This window comes from Lagopus leucura, unplaced genomic scaffold (genome assembly GCF_019238085.1).
Source record: "Lagopus leucura isolate 7727_CA_CO unplaced genomic scaffold, USGS_WTPT01 Super-Scaffold_100159, whole genome shotgun sequence".
In the NCBI taxonomy this organism is placed as follows: Eukaryota; Metazoa; Chordata; class Aves; order Galliformes; family Phasianidae; genus Lagopus; species Lagopus leucura.
Genome location: NW_024962335.1, coordinates 19,196,358 through 19,222,969, shown reverse-complemented (window position 1 = coordinate 19,222,969; position 26,612 = coordinate 19,196,358). Strand labels below are relative to the sequence as shown.

At 42.6% G+C, this 26,612-nt stretch overlaps 1 protein-coding gene across 1 annotated transcript in view; it reads right to left on the bottom strand.

The window, feature by feature from the left end:
- Positions 1-255: 255 nt before the first annotated feature.
- The window catches only part of TMEM178B (transmembrane protein 178B), a 209,919-nt gene continuing 183,562 nt past the window's right edge, over positions 256-26,612 (bottom strand). Inside the window, exons 3-4 of the mRNA XM_042890363.1 lie at positions 18,328-18,465; positions 256-506 (exon numbers count right to left, since the gene is read on the bottom strand). Of these exons, the coding sequence (XP_042746297.1) occupies positions 256-506; positions 18,328-18,465 (389 nt within the window). The remainder of the gene's footprint in view (positions 507-18,327; positions 18,466-26,612) is intronic.

Sequence of the window (26,612 nt, the reverse complement as noted above, 5' to 3'; positions counted from 1 at the left end):
TTAAGAGTCGGATGGAAGAGCCGTGTGAGAGAAAAGCTTTCCCATCTTGGTGTGAAAGAACGAAGCAACACAGAGTCCAGTGGAGATGTGAGTGCCGTGTTGGACTCAGCTCTACCTTGGCACTGGCATTAATTTGAGATTATATATATATATTTAATTATATATACATATATATGCATGTATAGGTATACATAGACATATATATATATATATATATACGTGTGTGTGTGTGTGTATTTGTTGTTGGCTATTTTTTTAGCACACTGTCCCATTCTCAGGTCTAGATTTGGGGCAGTTGGTCCTGGGGACAGGTTGGACAGAAGGGGCCAGAGTGCAGAAGAAGCCAGAGATAAGAGTGAGGCCCAGGCCCCCCCATGCACAGAACATGGACCAGCCATAGCCATGGCTGATGTCGTCGGGAAGTCCATACAGGTAGCGGGGGTAGCGGGAGAGCTCGAAGTTGATTCCAGCCACACACGTGCACAGTGAAATGATGCAGAAGGTTCCTGGAGGAGAGCGGGAAGGGGAGAAGGAGAAAGGAAAAAAATACAGAGAAGTTAGAAGAGTGAGAGATATATCGCTTTCTTAGCTGCCAAGAGCTGGTGAAGTCAGTAAGGATACGCATAAGGGAAGACGTTCGTATAGAAAGTGCCTTAGTCTAGACATGGGAAATGAACTGAGTGCCAGCAGAGCCTCGAATATTGATCTGATGCTGAATAGAGTTGTATGGAGAAACTTCAGCTGGAACAGTCTTGTCATTATGAGTGTCCCTTGTGAACCAGAATGCTCCATAAAACCACTGATTTTGCAGGAATTTTGCTTTACATAAATAAGGAGAGAATAGTCACGTTTCAATACTTTTTAGAGGAAAAAGACTGAGTTTTTGTTAAAATTCAGTTTTTCAATTATGAATTTTATAGAAGAAAATATTACAAAATACTTGACATTTTGGCTATGTTGAAACATACATCAGAAATGCCCCGGGGAGTTTTTTTTCCCATTCTTCTTACATCAAAATCTAAAATGTTCCACTCTGCTTGCCCTTTTAAAATGCCACTTTTAAAATCTTCAAATCCCTCACAAAATTTGGATTCTATCCTCTGCACTCCAGTGCCATTCCAGATGCCCTCTAGTAGTATCAGGGAACAATTCAGAATATCCTGTTCTTGTTTTCCATCTCTCTAGCAGTATTTCATTTCTTCCCGAGAGCGCTGCAAGGAACAGGCTTCACAACTCTGTCAGGTGTTGAGTGTTCTGGAAGCCACGCACATCAGATGAGGCTGAACTTTAGCCCACCCAGATGAGTCTCACTGTGATCTTTGGCCTCCAGCTTCATCACAGTTAAACTCTGAGCTCCTGAAATGTCACCGTTGCCACCCACACACCAAATAATGGATAGCTGCAGTCTCTGCGCGCCCATCTCAAGAGATAACACCCACTGTCTACACAAAGTTGGTAGTTTATTTTTCCCCTCTAATTCCTCCCTCTACAGTCCTCTCTGAATTGTCAGCAAGAGACCCAAAAGGTGATATGCAGTACACATGATAGAGTTACTCACATGGTTGGCTTGCTGCTCGTACACAGCCCTGTGGCATGCTGTGTTTGCTACCTGCAAAGCACATCCTGGGTCAGATCTCTGCTCACCAGCAGGGCTGCTGAGGGATTTACTTTCCTGTCCATAAGATAGCAAAATGCCCTAAAGCATTCACAGCTTGCCTGGTTTTAACATCGATCTCTCTTCTTCTGGTACCTTTGCCTTCTTCTGTCCCCTTCTTTCTCTGCTCCTGCCACTGTCCTGCAACTCTCCTTTTATGTCTCTGCTGCTTTGCTCTTTCTAGCTGCAGTTACACTGAAGAAATGGATTTCCATTGAAGACACAGATTAATTACGTGTTGAATTCCTCTGGAATTAGGCTCAGAACTGAGGACATTTGTAGGAACACATATACCACCAAAAATGTTTGGACTCCCCACTGTGCCCGTCCCTCTAATTTAGCAGGCACATCCTAAAACTCTAAAATCTCCATGCAAAACTCCATCATGAATGAGCTGTGAGCCCACTGTCACGTCACTCTGTCACCCCCTCTGACCGCTGCCTCCATCACCTCTTTGGATGGTCATTTCTCTTCCTATGTGTTTGCTACTTGCCACCTGCAGATAACCTCCACTGTAGAGCGCAGGGAATATTGAAACTGTGGGTTCCTCTCCTGATGATGTATATGGCTGCCAGATGGCCCAGTGAGTACCATTCATAAATTCTCGCATTATGATAATGCCACAGGGCACCAGTCTGTACCAGAGAGTTGCTGTGCTGGATACTCTGCTGTTATGAAAGCTGCCTTCTTATCCCAGCCCAGCATCCAGTTTGTCTGCAATTAGCGCTGTGAACATTTGCAAAAGTGTTATAAGTGCCCCAGCTCTGCTGTTGTTTTCAGAGATGCCCTGCACTACTTCAAAGAGCAGAGCAGGAGGAATGGCTCTCTTTCCCAGAATCCCTTACTCAAAAATCATGTTGTTTGATCAGGGTAAAACTCCTTCTGTTCTTTAGCATGTCACTTAGGTTATCCTGGAACATGAAGCTGTCTGCCAAGAACACGGCTGTCCTTGTGTGACACATCAACATGACTCGTACATTGTGGAGAAGAAGGATCCCTCAGAGCTGCTGCGCTCAAAACCCAGCTCTGCGGCTTGTTTCAGAGAGTTAGAAAATGACATGAAAGGCCTCTCTTTTCTAGCAAGAACATGATAATTTCAGTTCTCTCGAAATACAAGATTGTTAAGAGAGGTGGGTGGGAAAATCTGTGCGGCCAGACTGAAACTGCATTTGGAAAGTACAAAAGGGAAGAAAATAACTTCAGTTTTCAAGTGCTCCCTGTGCTTTCATGCTTTGTCTTGGCTATTTTGATTACAAGCTCTTCAGTACAAGGAATGTTTTGTACCCATTACATTTGTACAGTGCCCTAACCTATTGGCACTCCACCTTGCTGGGGGTATTCTGCCCCATAATAAATGAACAACAAAATGGAACAAGTAACAGAGAACAAAGCTTATCACAATCATGTGATTTCTTTTTTTTTTTTAAAAAAGGCTTCTCCTGTCCTGTCCCTGCACTGGGCAAAGTGCAAATCCCTTGATAATAGTGACCACCACACACAACATCAGAGGATGCATAGTGTGGCTCTCAGCCATTCACCCCTTGTGCTTCTGCAGGACGCACTGTACAGCACTATGGGCACAGGTTTATCAGCCTCTCTCACACTATTCATTGCAGACATTAAACTGCCATTTTATACCACCTAGAGTAATCCTTACAAATATTATATGAATCCTACGTGTTTGTGTTCAGCCAACCGAGGAAGTTCCCACTTGTAGTTAATCTGGCTTCTCACCAGGAGGGTTACTGACAAAAACTGACTGCTGTTAAACCTCATGACTGCTCAGTGCCTTTTCCTCATGAACTAGTAGCCATAACACAAAAGATCATCTTTCCAAATGTTACAGGTATTGGCCATCATAGCCAAACAGTCACAGGTGGAAGGGATGATGACGCAGAGTTTGCCCTTGGACAGCTTTTGCTAGTGCAAGTCTGACACCTAGCCTGGAAGGAAGGAGGAGGCCACTCTTGCCACAGCACTGCCTGCTCTATGGACGCGGTACCAGGATTGCAGCAACTCCTGAACATCCCCAATCCTGAGATTCTTTGTCTCCCCAGAAAATAAACAGAGCCCTTATTTGTTTTCCTGATGGGTTCTTGCAGCCAGTGAGGTACTAACATGCCGCATCCCCAGGCAACAGCAGCAATGCAGACTTGTCTTTCTTTGTCAGAATCACTGCTCGTAACTTTGGCCCAAGCAGTCATGAAGGCTGGAGGGCCGAGGCTCGGCACTGGGGCTGCGGCATTGGCTTCTGCAATGTGAATGACAGGCAGTAATAAGGGCTTACCAGGGATTTGCTGGTGAGTGAGCTGGGCTTGGAAGATAAAGCCCATCTCCTCCAGCAGCTGTGGAGAGCAGAGCACACTTGGTTCTTTGTGATGGGATTTATGTGTTATCACCCTAAGTGAAGCACTAATGAATGAGACAAGGCAACAATGAGAACATTTTTGACAAAGGAAATTCACATGTCACTGCAAAATGCTACAGGCAGGTGAGGGATGGAATTCCACGTAAGGCCATGTCTGCACTACAGAAACTGCTGTTTGACACGCAATCAAGCTTCCATCTTGACGCCTCATCGGACAGATACCTTCTTTTCTGGTTTTGACAACGCTTGTCCTGCTAACAGAGCACCTGAGCTATTAAATTCGTCACAGTTGGTGACCTTGTGCTGTTCCTTTTTCCTTATTATGGCGGAAGAATATAAAACATCCTGAATGTCTCTTCCATTAAGACTGGATATTTTTTTTTGCAATGGATGTTTACAACAATAGGGTCCTTTAATCTCAGTCCTTTAGTTGCCACAATCTGACAAATGACAAATGTTAGTTGTATCACCCTGTTCTCTTGTGCAAGACCTCATGGTGGATGTGCAGGTTAGTGGCCACTGCTAAGTTCAGCCTCCTGTCAGCTGAGCCCATGACTCCCAGCTGACTCTCCCATTTTGGGAGCCTCTCAGTGCAGAGGTAGGGCTCTGGCTCCCTGCCACTGGATGTGGCTGCTCATGGGACACTGCTTCTGCCATCTTCACTGCAGGGGCAGACATGGTCAGGAGAGTGATGGCTGGGGAAGGAAATACAATTACTGACCAAAACCTAATTTGAAGTGGATTGTGAGCAAGAGTCCTTTGCTGAAGCTGTTTTTAAGCATGATTTTAGCAAACAGAGCTGCGGGTCTCTGCAGGGAATTTTATTTGGTAATCATTCCTTTTCTTTCTGATCATCCTGCTAGTGTGAGGAGCTGCATCGCTTCTGTTTGCAATTTTCAAACCTCACCTTCAGGGGAGAACAGAACTGCTTGTAAATTAATTGGCTATGCTGAAGCGATTTAAATACATGCAGATTCAAAACATCTGTACCAAACATGTTTGAATTTTGCCTATCACTAGTGTCCCCCAAATCATTTCAGAACCCATGTCCTTCAACAACAGACCACAGCTCTGCTTCAGAGAAGAGAGCTTGAGTGGCTTTGCAGGGTTTCTCTTTCCTAGCTATACTGCACATGAAAGTGAGCCTGCCAAAACACTGCTTTCCATACTAGTTGTTTCCCTGGGGGATGGGTTGTGCCATGGGATCGTGGCACGGCCCTGTCCTTGTCCATAATTCCCTCATGGTGCTGGCACACAAACACGACCCAATAGCAGGGGCTACATCTGAACACCCTGAACACAGGGAGGGAGGGAGGGAGGATAAGGAAATTCTGTTTCTTAGATCTCCTCACCTTCAGAATACATCACCAACATGAGGTCAAGGGAGATTCAAAAAGCCAGTAATGAAAATGCTTCCTGCCCCAAAACCACTTTTGAGACCCCTGTCTCTGTGGTAGCACAAATCATTTTTCTTATTAATGAGAAAACATTTCTTCCATGTCAGGCTGGGAGACACGCATTCTCTCCCTTCCCCAACAGCAGGCAGAAATGACTCACCTCATGAGCTAACAGAGCTGTCTGATGTACAAAGTAAACAATAAAAAACAACAACAACAACAACAAAACAACCAAAAAAAACAACCCAAAATGGATTCCTTTCCCCTTCTGTTTTTTGCAGAGACAGAAATGTCAAGTACTATTTATAAGCACTAGTAGGCATAAAGGGAAACACAAAGGTATGGATTTTAGGATGCCCTCTGAAACCAAGTGATTCAGAAATACAGGTGAGTCTCCTCCTTTTCTCTTGGCTGCTGTTGATGGCAATGTCTGGCTACTAATGTCTTTGGAAGGAGTGTTGTTTATTTAATTATCATCACTTTTTTATTGCAGAATTATAGGGGAAAAAGTCTCACAAGTGAAACAACACTATTTTCAGTTTCTCTATGCCCTGCTAGTTTTATTGTTTTCAAGGTACATGAAACAAACAAATAAAATGGGGTCTAATCCTAAAGTGGAATGCGTACCATTACCTATTTAAATTATATCACAATCAAATGAAATTATTAAAGAATAAACCAAATTCCCACCCAGCACAGGGATGACAAAAGCCTTTTGGAGGGAGCAGCTTTGCAGTAAACTCCTTCTGTGCACGGATTAAACGCCTCAGCAGCACACAGCTCTTGAGAACACTTTATTGCTCTGTGCATACATGCATAGAATATAAATTATTGCTTAATTATGTACTGTTCCAACAGAAGCAGCTTGCAGCATCACTGGTAGGTTGCAGAATAGCAAGGGGCTTACTGGGAAATTGCCCTTATAAAAAAGCTGAGATGGAAGCCAAAGTCTGACTGGGTGATGGAGATTCAGTGCCGTGTCCTTATGAGACCATAAACCCACCTTGGCTGGCACCTTATACATTTTTATTTTATATTAAGAACCAGAGTAAAATGCAGGGTCTGTAGAAGGGCTGTGATATTGCATTATAGCCACTTTGAGAATGCTGTTTGCATTTGGCCTTTGGCTTCCTGCTTCAAAACATACCCGTGGCACCTGTGCCCCACATGTGAGAGCTGAGTGCCTGCTGCTGGTGGGTTCAGCAGCAGCTCCTGTCTACTGGATTGATGCTGTACAAGCTGTAATCCATTCTGGCATCAGAGGACTACATATCCTCCATCAAGACTGCGTACACTCAGTGGGCACGACCCTCAGGTTTGTGTAAGTCAGAGTAGAATATGGAAAGATATTGCAGCAGTTGAGGGCTGAGTTTCAGTTAACTGTTGCTCCAACAGTCAGTCTGTATTTTGCATGCTACATACCCCTCGGATTTTGCTCATGGAGACATTTCTGCTGCCATACCAAACAGCGCATGACACGGCACCAGGAGTGGATGCCCGTGCTGGGTGCCACTTCAGTCAGCAACAGCCAGGACAGAGCAAGTACCTCTGAAATTCTGAGCCAGTATGTAAGGCAAAAGCAAGGCCATGCAGCTAATAGCACATTGTTTTTATAAAATGTACTGGGGGAAAAGAGGGGAGCTGATCAAAGCCTGAGCTGAACAACCCTCTAATTACTTTAGCCATAGTGATGCCTACAACCCACCTGAGCTAACCTAGCAATAATAAAGTGACTTGAAAGTAGCCATTGAGCAAACATAATGGCTCGTGAACTTGCAGCTACAACAGAGGAGGCAGCAAAAAACTGTGCCAGTTGTAGCAGTGGGATGTTATTCAGAGCAGTGGGATGCTATACAGTATTTTACTGGTGGCAGAAGAGAGAGAAAAGAAGAGGCTTTCTTAATGCCAAAATAATGAAACATCCTAACCAAAGGTTAGTGAAGTTATTATATCCCTTTTCTAGCAAGCACACGCTTGGTGACAGGCAGAAACTGCTAGTGGGTTTGTTGCAGTGTGTTCCCATTCCCTGCAGTGTGCACCTCCCAGGACTGCCCAGGAAGAGATGCTTTGTCATGCTCTGAGGCTAAGAGACCAAAGTCTGAGCCAGTTCATGTGAATCCTCTGTACCTCAGATATGCCTGATGACAAGGCACATAAGTTTAGTATCAAACTGTATGGCAGAGAGGTGCTTCCCAGCCTCAGCCTTTACCAGAGCCGAAGAGAAAGAGAAAGAGAAACTTGTAAGGTCAGGGGTGGGCTTGCTTCATCACAGGGCATCTCCCATAGCACAGGGAATCCAAGCACGACTTTGCATCCAGCCTTTCAGCAATCAGGTCATCTTGTGTCTCTCCAAGGATGGTCTTTTTCCTCCAGTCAGAAAGAAATGAACATCTCTCAGAAGGTTTTGCTTGGCAAAACCTTTCTTCTGTGGGAAATTTTAAACAGCTTGAAAGTCTTCAGAATTATTCTTTGCAGCCAAGGGACACAGCTCCTGAGATACAATAGCCCCAAATCAAAGTAAGATGTAATTGACTGGCCAGCCAAGAGCACCAGGCACAGGCCAGCCTTATGAAGCTCAGATAATTTATACGAGTGCTCTCAAACAACAAAACTATCCCAGGGCACAGAAGATGCTGAAATCTTTCCTGTTGCAGCTTCTGAAGCACACGCAGGTGCACAGAGGTGACTCCCCTCTGTTAGCACTGAAGAAGCCAGGGCAGTGCACACTGGCTGGAAAAGAAGGCTCTGCTCATCGAGTTTCTGCTTGATCTGGCTGCTTCTCTGTGAAATTTCCAGCAGCCAGATGAACTTCTCTGTCCAGGCAGATTAGACCAAGCGAGCGTAGCAGTGATTTGTCCAAAGGGAGTGTTGTTTTTCCAAGTTGACAAACCAAGGAGCCAATGAGATTTGCTACACAAACAAATTCGCTCACCTCTCTCTCTGCAAAGAATTCTTCCTGTCCAGCAAATCATGCCAGCATTGCTCTTCCTTCTGTTGCCTATTCAGTTCTCTTTTCCTCTTTGATGCCAGGCATGCAGAAAAACTCAGGAGATATTTTAAAAAGAAACAAAAAACAACCCCATGATAAATGCCAGTTTTGTTTTCATTGCCTTCCTTTGGCCTTGAAGCATCACACTGTTGGAATTCGAAAGCCAGCAGCAGATCAAAGACCTGGTGATGCTATTAAGGGGTAAGGAACAACCACAGAATTTTAAAACTACACATAACTTGTTTTCCAGGACTGGGTGGGTGGGAATGTCTTTTGTATTCCTATCGGTTCTGTCTTCCCTACTTTATTTCTGCTTTAATTCACCTTCTGTCAGCCTCCCCAAAGACCTCCTGACATCCCTGAAAAGCAAACCAATTGCAAGCCCTTAAAAACCACCCTAGGCTTTTTGTTCTCATAACTCTAGATGGTACCAACTCTTCTATCAGTAGCTCCTGTCCTGGTGAGTGAGAAATTACAAGTCAGCAGAGATGACTTTTAAAATGATGAAAACAGGAATGGGAATCGTTCTTTTTGCTGAAGAGCCCGAGTGGGCTGAATCCTCCCTTTACTGCCCATCAGGTTCAGGAAGGCTGAACAATTTGAAGTGAGAGTGAAAAAACAATGAGTTTATAGGCGTGCACGCACTGCTTGCCCTGCCTTCTGATCCAGATTATCAGATCTCTGCACCTCGTTACTATGCCTTTCCCCTCCTTATCCTAAATGCCAGTGTACTTCTGTACAAAGTTGCCAAAATTGCTTGTTCTGCTATTTCCTTCCCACGGTGTGAGCATGCATCCAGGAGAATCAGAAATGAGCCACAGGAAAAAATCCAGCATACTCAAAGGCTGATTTTGAAGTCAGATGGTACTGTTTCCACAGAGATCAAACACTGTGGAGTTGACAATGAATTCTCTAGCCGTGCCATTCTTTCCAGGAAAAAAAAAAAGCAACAACACAACAGCACAACAAATCTCAACACCTCTGAGTGACTATTCCCTGCAGTACAGCTGTGTTATTGATTTAAAAAAACACACAAAAAACCCATTTCTAACTCCCACTCCACCTCCATTCTCTTATAGAGGTGTTAAGCTTTAGGTCCCTGTTTGCCAGATCTGTCGATATCGACTTAAAGAATCTGCTTAATTCCTCAGGTATTATGAAATATATCAACTAATGAAAATAGCATGTTTCTGCGAGAAGAAGGACATCCCTGCTTTTGAACTTCTGTTGTAGGAGATGCAAAGATGTGTATAATTCCCCTTGAGGAGTATCACAACGTGAAATTACAAAAGAGCATTTTGGTGGAAGGTATGCAGTGGCATACAGAGAAGCCCAGACAGTGAAAGTAGACAATCTTTCACATTCCTAGAGAGCTTCCTTTTTTAATTTTCAAAATAAATAACTAATAAAGTATAACATAGATATAGTGAATAAAATAAAAACGTGTTCTCAGCACACCATAGAGAACTACTGGAAGCAGAGAACTAACACGCTACCCAAACTCTTCTATATTTGATATATGAACCTTGTCCCATCTTCTCACACAGTTAGCTAAGCAACTGTTTTCTATCTTGGAAACACTGAAAGGCCCGCCTTGATCTCATATTAAAATACCAAAACACGGCAAGAGGGGCATATTTTTACATGGATTATTTCCCAGAAGTTTATTTTTGAACTGAAAATATGTAATTAAATTACGAAAGGGAAATCTAAAAGGTGCTTACTAACGGTTGGCCGTAAAGACAAAAATGCACACTCAGTCCTGATCATGTGGGAGGGCTGGACTCATATCCATATATATCCATATATCTATGTATCAATATATATACAGATGTGCATCCATCAGTGCCCAGCTTTTAAAATACATAAGAGAAACATAACAAAAGAAGGGCAATTCTTTAGGTCTAAGAAACATGACCTAAGATGGAACCAGAGACTATGACTAGCCGTCCCATCCATGAGGGATACTATGAACTGTGTAGAGGAGAGCTGCTTGAAGAAAGGGACTGACACATCCTGCAAGTGAGGAGGAAAGGGCATTTTTAATAGCAGACTAACTCTTATTATCTCACTATGCAGGTGCTCTGCATTGTTGCATTACTACGTGAGGAGGCACTGAGGCACAAAGTCTGCCTGACTCCTGCAGGCTCTGGGTCTCACCACAGGTCCACAAAGAGCTCCACTGTCTTCCCCAGTGCCCTGCTAATGTGTTTGACAGTTCTAAAAAAATCAAGAGCACTAGAGGGGTTTAAACATTTAAAACATAATAATGGTGTACATTAACACAAGTCCATTCCAATTCAAGACATTAAAACCCTTTAAACATAATGCACAGTTTAACCAAAAGCACAGGTAGGAGCAGAAATGTGTGTTTGGTGTGGGAGGCATGGCAGAGGGACACTGACCATATCTCTCTGAGTCTTGGTTCAAAGGTTCATATCCAGTTCATGGCCTCTCAAATCAGCCTTTGTCTCCATCTGGAGGTTGATCCACATAAACAAGTTCATAGGCCACTCTGAAAGGAGTTTTGCTGAATTCTTAAGTCACCATTAATTTAGTGTCTCTCACAGGATTAGAATGTGATTGGCATCTCACTCTTTCCAGCATTCCAGCTTCTTTTGAATTATGAATACCTTTTCAGTTGGCAAAAGCTGTTACGCCTCAGCAAAGACGATATTTACGCCAATCTTCACTGCTCAGACTGCAGCCACTTTTTGTACGCCTCTGTTTAAGTAAAGATCACATGATATTGCTTAAGCTCTATATGCAAACAGATGTTCACACATGTATGCATTTGCACTTGTATTTCCATGAGGAGAAAAAAAGGATTTTACATAAATATAAGGCTATTGCTTTGGAGGAAGAAGTACAACTTTCAGTGAAAAAATTGTGTGGAAAAGAAAAAAAAAAAAAGATCACAGGTTGCCCAAGGAGGCTGTGGATGCCCATCCCTGGAGGCTTCAAGGCCAGGCTGGATGTGGCTCTGGGCAGCCTGGTCTGGTGGGTGGTGACCCTGCACATAGCAGGGATTGAAACTCGATGATCATTGTGGTCCTTTTCAACCCAGGCCATTCTGTGATTCTATGATCACAGAAAAAGTCTTCAATCTTCAGTGTTGTGGATTGATCAGGTCACCACAAGCACTTATCCTGAAGAATGTGGAGAGACCTTGATCTTCAGTGAGAAACAGACACCCCAGGCTCCCTGCTGGACCCACCGTCTCTCCAGATGGAGTCCAAAGAACGCCTTTGGATTTCTCTTTCTGTTCGTCTCCCTCCCTGCCTCCTCTTAGCAGCTGCTCTGAAGGTAGCTGTGCGTAGGAGACGTCAATCACAGAGCTTTGCCTGACGCTCGCTGTATTAAATTGTTACATTTTTGTTTCTCAAATTATTCAGCAGCGGAACGATTATTTTCAGATTGCAGGACCACGGTTATGTAGAATAAACACTCTTATTTTCTGCCACTCTGAGCTATTTTCAAAGTACAGTGAGTTAAATTTGGGACGCAAATGACTCAACAGCTGGTAGCGATCCATGGCTGCAAACACACAGATGCTTCCGTTGTCATCTCCTAACACATGCAGAGCGAGGCAGAGGAAGCACAGCACACAGGACTGGGATTTTAAAGACCAGGCTCTGCACGGAGGCAGGGAGCAAAAGGGGTGCAGATGTATGCAGCGCATCTGCACTGACAAGTGTGGGTACAGAGCTGATCAAGCACTTTGTAGGCAGGACTTATGCCTGCGCTGAGGGAAGGACTATGTGGGGAACGTTTCTGAGGAGAGATGAGGACGAGGACTTGGAAAAAGTTGTTTCTCCCTGGATTAGTATCTAAAAGCTTGCTGGGAGAAATGCGCTTGTGCATTTGTAAGTGGGTTGTTCATTTCTTTAATAAACATCTTTTCTTGCGTGTCTGAAATATAGCATTAAATTCTGCCAGCACACCTGCATAACTTTATTTCTTCTTCCTTCTCACACATCTTTCCTGCCTGCTTGTCTCTGCCACAGAAGCCAGCACTGGAAGGAATATGTTTTCACCTCTGCTTTGAGGAAAGGTTGGAAGCTGTTGCAACCCTAACCTAAGACTCATGAGGAGGAACTGCTGCAAAGGGCAATCTGGCAGCAGAAGCCTTGGGCAGGTCAGAAGGAACCCAGATAAGCAGCAGAAATGGAGCTGGCAAACAGTGCTAGAATCCCCCAGATGGGCATGTTTCCCTGGTGAGGCAGAGGACACAAGGCCTTCCTGGCAGCAAGCGCTTAGATGGAAAATCAGAGAGGAAAAACTCCATAGTGCTGTTTTATATAGCAGGACAAAACAGCAAGGCTGTCAGGCCTTTAAGTGCTAGTAAATAAGGGATTGCAGTCTCCCAGGCAATGCCCCAAGCCCAGCATCTCACTCAAAGATGTTGCTAGGCAAAGGTGAGATATGAGATACAGTGTGAGACTACAGATCATTTTACCACAGATCTGCATGGTGAAGCTACATCACATGAATAATGGCATTTAGCAGCTGGAATAATTTCCAAATAGACTAATTAGAGTCTGAATTATTAATGGTAAAATTTATAATTGGCTCAAAGCAAGGTTACAGCAAGAAACATACTTTGCAAAGAATAATGAAAATTTGTAAGGGTGGTAAAATGATATACTTCTCTAAGGGAACTGTTAGCGAGAGGGGAAAAACCCTAAAATGATCATAAAGTGCATGTCACAAGACAAAACAGGCAGAGAGCAGATGAAGGAGTAAAGGGAACGGGTAGAACAGTAAACAAGTGCAGAGATGATTTATTGCATTTATTTGCAGTAAATTTGGAACAAAATAAGACAACTCAGAAGTCTTTCCCTGAAGGGCTGCCTTGTTAGGCATGCAGTAAAAATCCAAACAATTTCACTGAAATGTGTTCTCAATACAAATTACAGACTTAGAAAACACATGAATGTGCAGCTGAAGGACAGAGCTCTGATAAGGCTGATAAAACGTCATTCTTTGTGGGTCTTTAATACATTTACAAAGGCAAGTGATGCAGCTCTTGCCAGGGATATAATTTGGTCAGGGATAATTTTATGCTGAAGCAAGTACTGGAAAAAAAATATTAGAAGTGCTGTTTTTTATTTCCAGCTGGGAGCAGGGACTGCAGCTCATCAGGGAGGTGCACCAGATTGAGCAGGGGAGGCTGCAGCCCCTCCGAGATGCTGGAATGTGCTGCCATGGGTCTGCCCTGCCAGCCCACTTCTTCTGTGGCAGGCACTGGGGAGGAGGAAAAGGGTCCTGGAACATTTGGGTATGAAATCAGTCCTGCTCTCAAAACTAGAAATAAAGAAACTCACATGCTAGTGCAGAACAGCTGGCTAAAATGAAATGGACTGGGAAAAGAGACACTGAGACAAAAAGATCCTATACATGAATGTGCTGGAGGATGGGGGAAAGGCCCGTAACTAGCTACCCATATAGCCCGTGTGCCTAACATGATACAGGAAATATTCTTAAATAACTTGATGAAGGACTGGAAAGAGGGATACACTGAAGATGCAGAAATTTGCCTCGACAGGGTTACCAGTGGGCCAGTTCACAGCATCTCAACTCTTTGGGGCTGGAAGAGAAACAGAAATTTGACCTTAAGTTGGCAACAATGTTGGCTGCTACTGGGGGAGGAAAGACACCAACCAAATGAAGTGACAAGTTTGCCAACATAAGCAAAGAAGTCTAGGATTTGGATACATTCAAAAGAACTTTTCCAAGTCTGAAACTGTAAGGACCGCTTCATGGGAATTGATGAAGAAATCACGCTCAGGCTTCAAAAAGCAAAGGCGTGGTTTCAGTGCAACTAAACATGCTTTGGTCAAAGCAGAATATATAAAATGCCCCAAATATGTGCATTTCTTTTGGTAGATGTTTCACTGAACTCCTTTTGGACTGTCACTAAGTACTTGATATTTATGAAACTTGATCAGTTTGCCACAGGACCATGACATTTCAAAGCAGTGTTACAGATGCCTCTAAGGTTTCAGTGACTATTATAAAATTGGAAAATTACTGGAGGATGTGCCCAGCATTGAGCTTTCACTGGTGCACAGATTTTCAATAATTTGCATGTAGAGAACAAGCGAGAAGCTGCAAGAGGATGTGCTTGGAGTGATATATAATTTGAGTGTGACCCACTTCTATAATAGAATTAAACAGTGTCAAGTAGAATGCATAAAATGAACAAATCTTAAGGAAACTGAAGAGCGTGGTTCCAAATGGAGAAACTCCAGAAGAGAAACTTTTGTAGGATAAAATCATACTGGTAATACTGAAATGAAGCTACAGGCCTGGGTGCAGGACATTATGCAGCAGTATCATCATTCAAAACGAGCTCAGAAATACTCCATATAACCTGCAGTGTCCATCTGGCTTTGTGCAAGATGAGGGCCTAAAACAAAATCTACTGAGGTCAGGTAAATGCTGCCGTTCAAGATAGGAAATCCAAGTGCAAATCCTATGATAAATACAGAAAATTATGCAAGAGAATTTCAGAAGCCATAAGAGATGTGTGTTGCTGATACAGACACATTTGGACTAAAAAGGAAAGATGAATTATTAATAATTTAAACTTGCTACAAAACATGCTGAATAACAGTGTAAAATACACTCTAAATCACAGTTCACATGTCCTGGATTCCAGATGAGCTAATACCAGATAACAGCCTTGAATTTCACAAATGACTTATTCTAGCAATTTGCTTGAGAAATTACTTCAAGCGCAGTAAAGCAAGTCCTTATTAAGCACTGCCACATGGGCTAGCAAGAAGACCATTCAGTAAATATATTAAAGAACCAGAGGTCCAGGGAAACCATGTCTAGTCTTGTAAGATTACCACAGCACATTTCTCAGTACTCCATTGAGATTTCCTGTTCAAAACCCATAGATAACTTGAGCAAGTAATGTTTAACCCTGAAACTGTTACAGGAGAGCTGTTTATCTATAAATTAATGCAAAACAAATGCTACAAACATAGCCTGAACAAGCAGCACTGCAAATGGAAGGGAAAGTCAGATTTTGGACTGATTATAAAGCTACCAACGTAACACAGAATTCTGTTATCTGCAGTGAGGTTGGACACTATAAGCCTCCCAAAGCATTTTCCCTCTTTCTGAACCAGAAGAAAACTAACCAGAACTAAGAGGCATTTTGAAAGCTGATGGGGTGACATCTTGACAGCATTTATGTCAAGACAGAGGTAGCAGATTCATCTTCAAACACTGTTTGGCAACAAAGGGTTCAAGCTATATTCATTGGCTGTAGAAAGAATGCCTACGTAACTTGTGATGCAGCAAGAAAACATTGATAGCTACTGACTAACAGATTAGATGGCTTTAATTATGTATGCTATTAACTGACTGCTTCATTTTGTAGATGTTACATTTGCTGTTAAAAGAAATCAGGAAAGGGGTAGCAGTTGCCATGGACTTGTGCAACAAAGAGAATAATAACCCTTTGAAACTTTGATTCACGTGCCTATGCTGGAGCAGAAAATATGTTTGATCTCCTCCCAGCACATCTTCATTAAAAATATCACAGATCTTGACAGAATTTGGCAGATAAAATGATCTGGTGCCTCTCATTTCAATTAGTTTCAGCTTCCAACTGCTGGATCTTGTTATTATTTTGTCTACTCAGTCAAAGAGCATGCTACTATCAGACGGTTTCTCCTTGCACAGGTACTTCCACACTGTGTTCAAGTCAATTATAAACCTTCTGTTAAACACTTTCAAGCAATTGGCTTTTGTGGCACACTGTGCTTTTCGTGTTTTCCAAACTCGCAGTCATTCCTATAGCTCTTCTGCAAATCTCTTCCATCTTTTCCGCATCCTTTTTGCTAAGGATACCGGGTTAGGATATACAGCAATAGTTCAGCTTTCCCCAGAGATAATCCTACCTTACGCTCTTATCGCATATTCCCACCAAAACAATTTTGGGATGAACTGGCACATGTAGCAGCTGCATTGCTCTGAGAGCTCCTGTGCAGCTGGAGATCCCAGCAACCGTGATCCCAGAGACCTTCTCAGAGCTGCTGCTTTCCGAGAGGCAGCCTTGTGTTCTGCAAAGCTGACTGACGCTTTTGTTCCCAGTTGCACGACCTTGAATCTGTCTCCACTGAAATGTGTATAGTTTGAGCATACCAAACTACTGTTATTTTTCTAAGTTGTGAGTGACCCATCTCATTATGTGTGGTTACACTCAGTCTTGTTTCACCTGAAAGCTTTCATGAGCTTTCAAAAGAAACTTTTTTTTGCTGGAAATTCCCCACATTTATTGATAATTTTCAATTGCTAAATAAGACTTAGCCAGTTTCTAAAAAAAAATAAATTGCTTCTTGTATTTATTTGCTATATTCCAAACACTTTAATCTGATGCCGTGCTGTAGTAAGTTAAATATCACACAGATATCTGAGCATGATATAGTAACATAGCCCCCATGCAAATTAAGCTTTTAATTACATAAGCAATACTGAGCTAATTTGGCAGACCCATTGCCCATAACGTGCTGAACACCCACAACAAACCATTTACTGGCAGCCACATATAGACCAGTGTGTGTTTGCAAAGGGTACTAGCAGACTTCAAATGTGTCTGTGGGCACCAAGACAACTAGCAACTATCTCACCAACAGCACTGGAACATAAATGCTTATTATCTGAGCACTTAGCTTCTCTTCTGGGACTACCCATACTTTCCCGTGTTTTGCACTCTTAGCTGTATCACACCACAGTGAGGGTGAACAAGTGGTCAAATGCATTGAAATGCTGATATGCTCGGTGGGCAAGGACCCAGACAAGCAAAAACAACCAGCAAAAAAAGAATGGAGAACAGGAGTAATACTGTTCAGTTGTAGATGTTCAGGAAGCACTGTGGTTGGGACTTAACTCTCACATCCTTCGTTTAAAGTAATTACGTGCTATGAAGCCTGCTGCTGGCAGAAAGTTGGATGGCATCTGTAGTAAGGAAGACTGGAACGTTACACAGGAAATATTGGGTAACCTTGAGGGTTACTGTAGTGAAAACGGGAAGAAGTGCAAAAGCACAGAGTGCCAGGGCATATATCTAGGGGCTAATAAACAGAAACTACACTGTAAACGGTGAGCTAATCAGTAGAAAATTACAAAGGAGGAGAAATGCCTGGATGTGTTATCTAACTGAAGGATGGCTGTGGGTCTCCCGTGTGACATAGCAAATACAGTCATAAAGTACTTCACGCAAGGGACTTCCAACAGGGCACTGGAACCTTCACATCACTATACGAGACACTGATCAGACCTTGTTTGGGAATTTCTCTTCTCATCTATATTTGAGAGAGGCATGTACAAACAAGAACTGGTGGCAGAAAGGGCTGCTGGATTGATAACTGATCTTACAGAGAGAAATCTGCAGGAGTAGAAAACTCATATTTAGAGAAGGAAAGGAGAGAATTTACCATTGCTTTTCGTAAACATCAGAGAACTTAAACCAAAGGTTGCATTTGACTCAAAGAACAACTGAGCAGGAATAAACACATATTAAAATGTTGATGGGCACAGATTCCAGCTACCAAAGTCTCCCACAGTGGAACAGAATAGTAGTGGAAATAACATGTGCCTCATCTTCAGAGTTTTATTACGAAATTTATTAATCTTAGAAAGCTGAAGGAATAGGAGATTCTGTGACAGTGTTACTTGTATCAATAGTGGTCTGGTCTAAGCAACCCAGAAAGGCCCTTCCCAGTTTGACTTATGGAATATGCAACCACAGTTGGGCTATTCATAACATACAACAGAAGGAACTCAGAATGAAACCAAGTCCAGATCACTTAAAACAATTCTGAAAGCATGTTTTTAGTGACACAGAAAAGGGGGAACACATGAAAGCAACATTTTTCTTCTCAGACACCAAAATCCTTACCTCCCATGAGGAAGAGAAGCCCCGCCACATATTGCATAAGGCCTCGATCCCAACAGCACCCCAGCACCCCGATAATCCATCCGAAGAGGATGATGGCCACAGCCATGCCCATGAAGCCAGCTGTCATCCTGCGCAGATCTGCAGTGGGGAAGACAGAAAAACAGCATGCTTGAGAACGGAGCTTCATGAAGGTCTTAACCCAAAATGCTACCAAAATGCTGAGTGTTCAATGTCTGTTGGCACAGGATGGTTTGCATAAGGAAGGTCCAGAGGGAGGACAATCCATAGATTCATACAGTAGCTTGAGCTGGGGAGAGGGAGCAGGTGACCACACAGACAAAAGTAGGGATTCACCTTGGTTCTGATTTCATGTGTGATTTTGGGATAGACACTGAGCCCCTCTGGGATGCAGTTCCCCATGAGTAAGATGGGGCTTAGCTCCCTGCCACCCAGCAGTGCTGTCTGTGAATCTCGAGAACTTCAAGATGGTGAGACACACAGTGCTCTGCTGTCAGAGACAAGAAATTCTATGCAGACACATGACTTGGGCACAGGGCACTTTCCTGCCTTCTCTTGTATCTAGATGGTGACCTTGTTAGATGATTTTTTGGTGAGGAAGTTTTTGAGTGCTGCAGGAGCACAGCGAGTAGGAAAATGGCAGTAGACCAAAGTGAAGCATTCTGTGCTCTGAAAGTGGGGACAGAGTAACACATAAGATACAACTGCATGGGGTTAACCTGTATTTATGTCAGAAGGAAAGGAAAGAGGTCTTCAAGATCTAATGCAAGAAATCCTTAAATTAAGCTCTTGCTGCAGCCTATATTTGCCTTCTGCCAAAAAAGGATGGGACTAGAGGGATCCCTTGTTCTACACGTGCTGGGAAAAAAATCTTCACAGCTGCTTTTGATGTGAAATCTGAGCAGGGAGACCACCTGGCAAAAATAGAATAGCCTATGAGAGCTGACAAGCATTTTTACATCCTCAAGTAATGGAACAGATGGGAACATCTTCACTAACATTTCTCTGTTCCCTGTCCTTCCTCATGCATGCACACAAAGTATAAGCACTGATATGTCAGAAGTATATGTGCAGGGAAAATTCCAGCCAAGTCAGCTCTCCAAACATTTGTTTCCTTCTGAAAGCAAATTTTATTTGCATAGCAACGATATCACTTGCTTTCAAGAAACAGAGTGCTTATGGCAGAGGGAGGTGGGATTGAAAACCATGAATCAGCCACTAGTCTCTATGGCAGCTTCTCTCCTTGGCTGGTATTTCCCTGTTTCTCAGTTTCTGTTATCTTTTGCCCTTTTTCTCCAGTGGATCAAAAGAACCGCAAATACCAGCAGTGCAGGGTCAGTGGAATTTATGAACAGCAACAAATTATCATCATCGGAGATAAAAACCAAACTCCTAATCCAAAGTTCAGAGACTCTGCAAGGTCTGTAGGTGTGCTGAGACAGAATGATGTGATTCAGTGAAAAACAAGTTTACTGAGGGCTGCATTCATTGTAGTGATTCTTACAGAAGATGGAGTAGCAGAACACAACCTTTCCCTTGAAATTATAATGAGTTCTTGTAGATTGTCACTGATTTCTCCAAGGACTTTTTCTCTGACAACACAAAGATTACCAGGCCTTCAGCCCAACAGTGTTCAGTGCCCTTAAATATACATCTTAAAGTCATCCTTTTATCTTAGATTTTGTGACCTTCCCACCAAAATCAAACAAAAACTCATCACAAAACATTTGAATATATTCTAAATGGTCTGACACAGAAAAAAAACCCACAACCATTTCCTGCAGAAATTCCTACTTCCCACAGGCAGTGCTGGTCCCTTTTCCTTCGGAATTTCTCAAAGGGCTTCCTAAGACAAGCAGCAAATATTAGTAAGCATTTCTGTCGGCAAAGCGTCTTCATGCTCTGTAATCTGTGAAAGCCTGGGCTCAGTTTGAAAGACAGACAAAAACCTAAAATGTTTACTGTTTCTGTGTCATCTTCAATAACAGCAAAACACGTCTCAGAGCTGCTGTGCAGCTGTCCATGTCAGCTCAGCAAAGCCCATCCATTTTAACTTGTGATTGCTGACTCTGGGTAATGGCACTTGCTCATCCAAATACCCTAACAATCTGCTTTTAATTTAAAAGTTCTTATTCAGCCGTGAGATGTCACTAACTCCTCGGACCTATCCCAATGACTGACTGATGGAGCCAGTCCCAGAAGGGATCACAAGCATCTCCACAAACTATCCACCAAACTAAGGGATGGTTTCCACCCCACTCGAATAAGCATGAGTTTTACCATTGGACAGAATAGTTCAAACAGCAGGTCCGAGACTTGAAGACCCAATTTTTGAGGTTTGTTTCACTGGGCCTTTTTTTCTGCTGGAGACTGAAACGCAGCAATATCCATCAGCGTCCCAATTCTGGGCTCACATTCTCTTTTGAAAAAAAACAAAGCTAACCTCTTTGACTGACGCCTAATATCACACATTAAAAAAAAAGTCACAGTTCTTTAAGAAATCCTAGTTCTCACTAGGTTCAGTGGGCTCAGCTTATGATTGCCACTGCTTGTGCCATATGGAAACCTGTTCCCCACAAGCTCATCTATTAGGGTTTGTTTACATAAAACAATACATAAAACACAAACTTTCCTTTCTGTTCAAAGCCATCTTGGTTTTTGTCCTATCAAATCCCTCCTTGAAGGCAGCCCTTGCAAATGGCAGTGCTAGGAAGGAGTTGCAAAGCTGGTTTCATAAGCAGTCCGTGCTTTATCAAGAGCATCTTCCTGGTGCTCCTCAGCTGTCAGCTAGCATGAAGCTGATGTCAATATGGGGAGCAAGTCTATTCAAGTGGTTCTTTTATGGGAAAATATTTAATGGATATAATTTGTTGCAGCAGCACCCTCAGGCAATTTAGTGAGAAGGACATGGAATAGGAGCCCATCTCCTTTGGACACAAACCCACATTAATGGTAATTTTACGGTTATTGTTCTGATGGCAGGGTTTCTTGGCAAGGAAAGCATAGCAGAAAAGCAAAGACTCGTATAGTGTATTTGAAGCAATATGTATATTCTTTCTGCTAATTTAGGAAAAGAGGGTGTCCTATGAATAAACAATAGCTCATCAGTAAAAATTGGTGGTTTTTTTGTCCAAGTTTGATCAGCACTGACAAGACTTCCCCTAATTACATACACTGCAGTGGTAAATAGTGTCATGCTTTGCCATGTAACTCTACTTTGTGACATTCAAACATATCCTGGGGTTGATTTTTTAATTTTCTGGTTTAGTTTTTCTTCAATTATTTTTAGATTATGACACGTAGGATTCCCCACAGTCTTTCTTGGAAAACTTCTCTGAGTAACTGCAGAATCTCAGGATGATGGCACAACAATCCCAACCCAACTGAAGGAGTGATTATGCCAGAAAAATGCACTGTTGCATGTGATGCAGCTAAATGGAAGCTGAAATAGCAAACACACGTTACACATTCCCCTGTCCCTGAGGACAGAGTCCCACAAGATTTTGTTCACTAACTCCCTGAAGAACTTGGAGTTGGCTTTCCTAAAATTTGGCATCCTGATTTTATTCTTTCTCTGTCCCATGTATCTGAGGAGTATGAACTCTACTACTGCATGGTCACTACAGTCCTGATGTCACCAATCCAATTACCTGTGTTGGTGTGCAACAGATCCAGCTGGTCTTGTCACCTTCTTAGAGGATAATTCCTTAATTCCTTTGAAGTATTTCTCTTGAGTTTCCCTGTTGCCTTCTCATATCATCTCAGAGGTCCCTGGCTTATGGTCGTAAGATTTCAAATGTGCTTCAGTGTTGCCAGCAGGTTGAGGGCCCTCACTTCTAGTCCCTGTCCCTCTAACTTAGCTATGTCATCCCACATCTTATCATGGACAAGATCACTTATCTCCCTCCCCCTTCAAACCTAGTTTAAAACCTGCCAATGAGACCTAGTGTCTTTTCACTAAGGACCCTCTTCTACCTTTGAAAGAGGTGAAACCCGTGACTGCCCAGTGCCATGTAGGCTATCCTGTTGTCAAAAGAAAAAGAATAGTGGCAGTGGTACCAGCCAAGAAGCCAAGTGTTTATATAGTGGATCCTCCCATTTCTTTCAGTTCTTACCCATTACAGGAAGCAGAGAAGATGACCTGTATCCTCGACTTCTTCATCAGACATCCTAAAGCTCTGAAATCCTTTCTGATAGCCCTCGAAGTAAGTATTGCTACTTCATCACTCCCCATATGGAGAAGGAGTAATGTACAATGATCTACTGGTTGTACAGGCTAGGCAGTTTCTTGGCAATGTCCTTCAGATGAGCCCCAGGGAGGCAGCATACTTCTCAAAGAGGATTGGCATACTGGGTGTTCAGTACCCTGCTGGGAGGAGGCACCTACAACTTACACCCTTCTCTTCTTCTACCCTTCTTCACAGGAATTAAGATGTCAAAGTAGACTTTCGATGCCATGCCTATTTCACCAGTAGTCTGATTGATCTACTACGCGGATTTAGATAACCCCATCACTTGTGGGTGAATATACAGTATTCTCTTTCCACTCACATTTTTGAGGCACCTTCTTATCCTGTTTTTACAGTTAAGTGTGAATATATTCTCCTTGAGAGTATTTTCCATGGCTAACACTGCTACAGGTGATGCTGCATGTAACAGAGAGATAAACTAATCCTGATTCAAAACTAATGTGAATTATTAGGTCAGGAATTCAGATCCCCCATTCAAGTAGGCTAGAAACAACAAATTTCTTGATTAATAACATTTGAGAAGGGACAGAGGTTGAAATAACCCAATTCCCATGACTGAAACTGAAATTGTAAGTTTGAAAGCCACAAGCTTCATGAATCGTGATGAAAAGAGAAACATTAGCATTTTAGACAACCTCTTTAAAAGCGTTTCAGTCTTCCGCTAGAGAATATTAACTCCAAAGCTTTTCTGACGATAATGAAAGGCAGAAGAGCTGATTAAGATCTGCTTATTTTCAAGTAGCTAGTGGAGAAGGTTCTCTCTGTCAGTTTGCAAATGCCCCTGCCCTTCATTTCACCCTGATATCTGTCCATCTGTATTTGTTATAAGCAATAAAGTATTTCATGCTGGTTATCACACTGTGGAAGAAGTTTCACACCCCAGCAGCTGCAAACAGAACATGTTCTGAATCAGCGCTGCTTCTTGAAAATTTCAATATGCCTTTTTGACTTCTGAAGTTCTGTCCTTTTCTTTGAAATTGCGTCATTTTTCTAAGGCAAAGGCTTGGTCCTTCTACTGATACCTATCTTCTTTTCCAAAAACAAGATTAATATTCTGAAAATATTGGACATTTCTTTCCTCACAACATGGACAGGAAGCAAAATATCTGAAAGATGGGGAAATGAAGACAAGATGAAAATAAACAACCTGCTCATGACTACATGAAAATGGGGAGGAACATATAATGGAATCTATATTACTGAGATTTCTGGCAAGCCCTTCAATTACACAGCACTGCTTTTGCTTTCAGCAATGCTTATTCTCAACTGTTTGTTACCAGATCACAGTACAGTGTTTATTACCAAACCATAAGATTGTTCAATACTGCTGAAAACAATTTCAGATAGTCCACCCTACGTCTCCTTTCTTCTCTTAGCAGAGAAAGGTCCACAGGGAGTAAGGATACTGAAGGCTGCATCCAGAATCTAGAACACCTTAGAAGACAGACATGACGTAGGGCAGCCCTTTCCTATGGTGTCCCGTCAAAAGGGGAAATCAACATGTATTTCAGTGCCCCTCTAGGACCAAATATCAGGAAAAATCAGAAACATCACAGAAAGCAGAAATAAAGCAGGGTAGCATTATTCTTTAGCATAATGCTTCATTCCAGGTAATCTTTGTGTATACTAGACCTTGACCTACACTAGATCTTACTTCAATCTATACTAGATCATACTCTGATCTATGGTACATCAAAGTACTGTAGTAGATCCTGTACTGAATTCATTCTCATCTCTTTACTGATGTGGGTTTAAACACGTTTGTACTTGAAGAGAGTCTAAATCACTCCCTTATCCTTTTTCAAAGAAATATAGGTATTGAAAATCATTTAAGAACAGCAGTTTGAGAGCATAATTTACCAGCTTCCACTAAGTTTAGTTTAAACGACTTCTTGTATAAACAGCCTGACAGAGTTACCTGTATCTGATATTGTTCCTTCTCTGACCTCACCTCAACAGCGCAAAATGGGTGAAGATCTAAAATTGGGCAGATGTGTCTTCTACTGAATACTAACCCCAGCAGCTCCCAGCTACCATGAAGAAGTGAGTATTAATGCAGATGATTTTGAGTGGCGTCTTCTGGCTGTCACAGTTCTCTCCGCACATCCTAAGACAGTATTTTGGATGAGGTTGGCCATTGAGCGGAGGGTGAGACTTTAATCTTTTCTTTCCACTTCAGGAATGAAGAGATAAGAAAAGAAATATGGATTAGTCCACCTGAGACTCCATTAAAATCTTTGAGTACTTTTAGTGAACTTTGCAGCAATTCAGTCTCCAATTTGAAGATTACTCTAACACAGTCACAATGAGTACAACCTACTTCAATGAAAGTAACAGTGGGTTATACTTCTATGCACACACTGCACCAGGGAGTGACTCAGAAGTACAAGACCCATAAGTATATACACTAACTGAACCCCCAAAAATGAGAAAAGGAGGTCCTCAAATAAGAAAAAAAAAAGAAAAAGAAAAAAAAAAAAAAAAAGAAATCAAAACTCCAAAGAACTTAGGTGAGCTTTCTTTTCACAAGAGGTGCAACTATATTTATAAAATATATGTATAACTTCTCCTAAACCAGAAAATCTCATCCCTTTCTCTGGACTAGCAGTGTTGGTTGTGTGATGAAGTGTTTTGCTGTTGGAATGGATGAACTCACCTATAGGGAAATGCTGGTAGGAAATTCCACAAACACTTGCCTGTGGCAATGGTCTACATTACATTACTCAACATATTACTCAGGACAGGAGGTAGAAAGGACATTCTAAGATGTGATTTATTGTTGTTGGGACAGATCATGTCTTAGAGTTGGGTGAGCAGTTCATCAGAGGGGGAATGGAGTCCCGTCCTGTTCAAGGGCTGACACCTTCAGAGATTCACAGCAAGACAAGAAACCCCACTGACTGCAGAATTTCTTGTTTGCACTGAGCTGTCTGATGAAGCACCAGGGAGGGAAGGGGCATCCCAAACCAGGTCACACGCTGTGTGTTACTGCCTGAAAGAAGTTCCTCCAGTAGTGGGGGAAATCACAGAAACCTAGGAAATTCTGCAGTGACTGAAGGCAATGTCTAGAGTTCAGATATCAAGTCCTGATCTTCCTCTTGCCTTTTGCTTTTGCGGGGTAGAGAGGAGACAAAAGAGAATCTCTAGATAATAAGTGGCAGAATTAAGGAGGCAGTAGAGAAGTACAGAAATAGAGCTTGTGTAAGTGCAGGGAAAAAAGATAGGTGGGAAAAAGTGTCTCATTTGAGGCTGAAAAGATGGATTAGTATTCAAAAGACTTTATGCCATGGATATTAAAGAGGTGGATGTATAAAGGAGGCATTTATGTAGCAGAAATTTAACACATTAGATGGAGTTCTGATCTAATGTAGAGTTTCACCGTAGAAGGCAAAAAAATTATGTCTTTGGAGAAAAACGTCTGTGAATATCATCATGTAGAATGGTTCAGCCTTTTGCTCCAATCTTACTCCCCTTGTGTTGAAAAAGAATATCTGGTTAGAGAATAAATTATCTGCTGTATTGCTACTCAGCTCTGAGTGGCAGCAGGCTGGGAAGGAAACAGAAGCTTGGCCCTTACAACCCTCAATGCAGTGGGCCAGGAACTGCCAAGGCATTGTTCCTTCCCTTCCCTTCCCTTCCCTTCCCTTCCCTTCCCTTCCCTTCCCTTCCCTTCCCTTCCCTTCCCTTCCCTTCCCTTCCCTTCCCTTCCCTTCCCTTCCCTTCCCTTCCCTTCCCTTCCCTCCCTTCCCTTCCCTTCCCTTCCCTTCCCTTCCCTTCCCTTCCCTTCCCTTCCCTTCCCTTCCCTTCCCTACCCCACCCCACCCCACCCCACCCCATCCCATCCCATCCCATCCCATCCCATCTTATCCCACCCTGCCCTGCCCTTTTCTCCTATTCTGTCCTATCCTATCCTATGCCATGTCACACCACCCCCTCTTCTCTCCCCCTCTGATTTTGGAGGTTAGTTCTTTTTCATTGCTGTTCTTTTTTGTTTGTTTGTTTTCATAAAGTACTTCA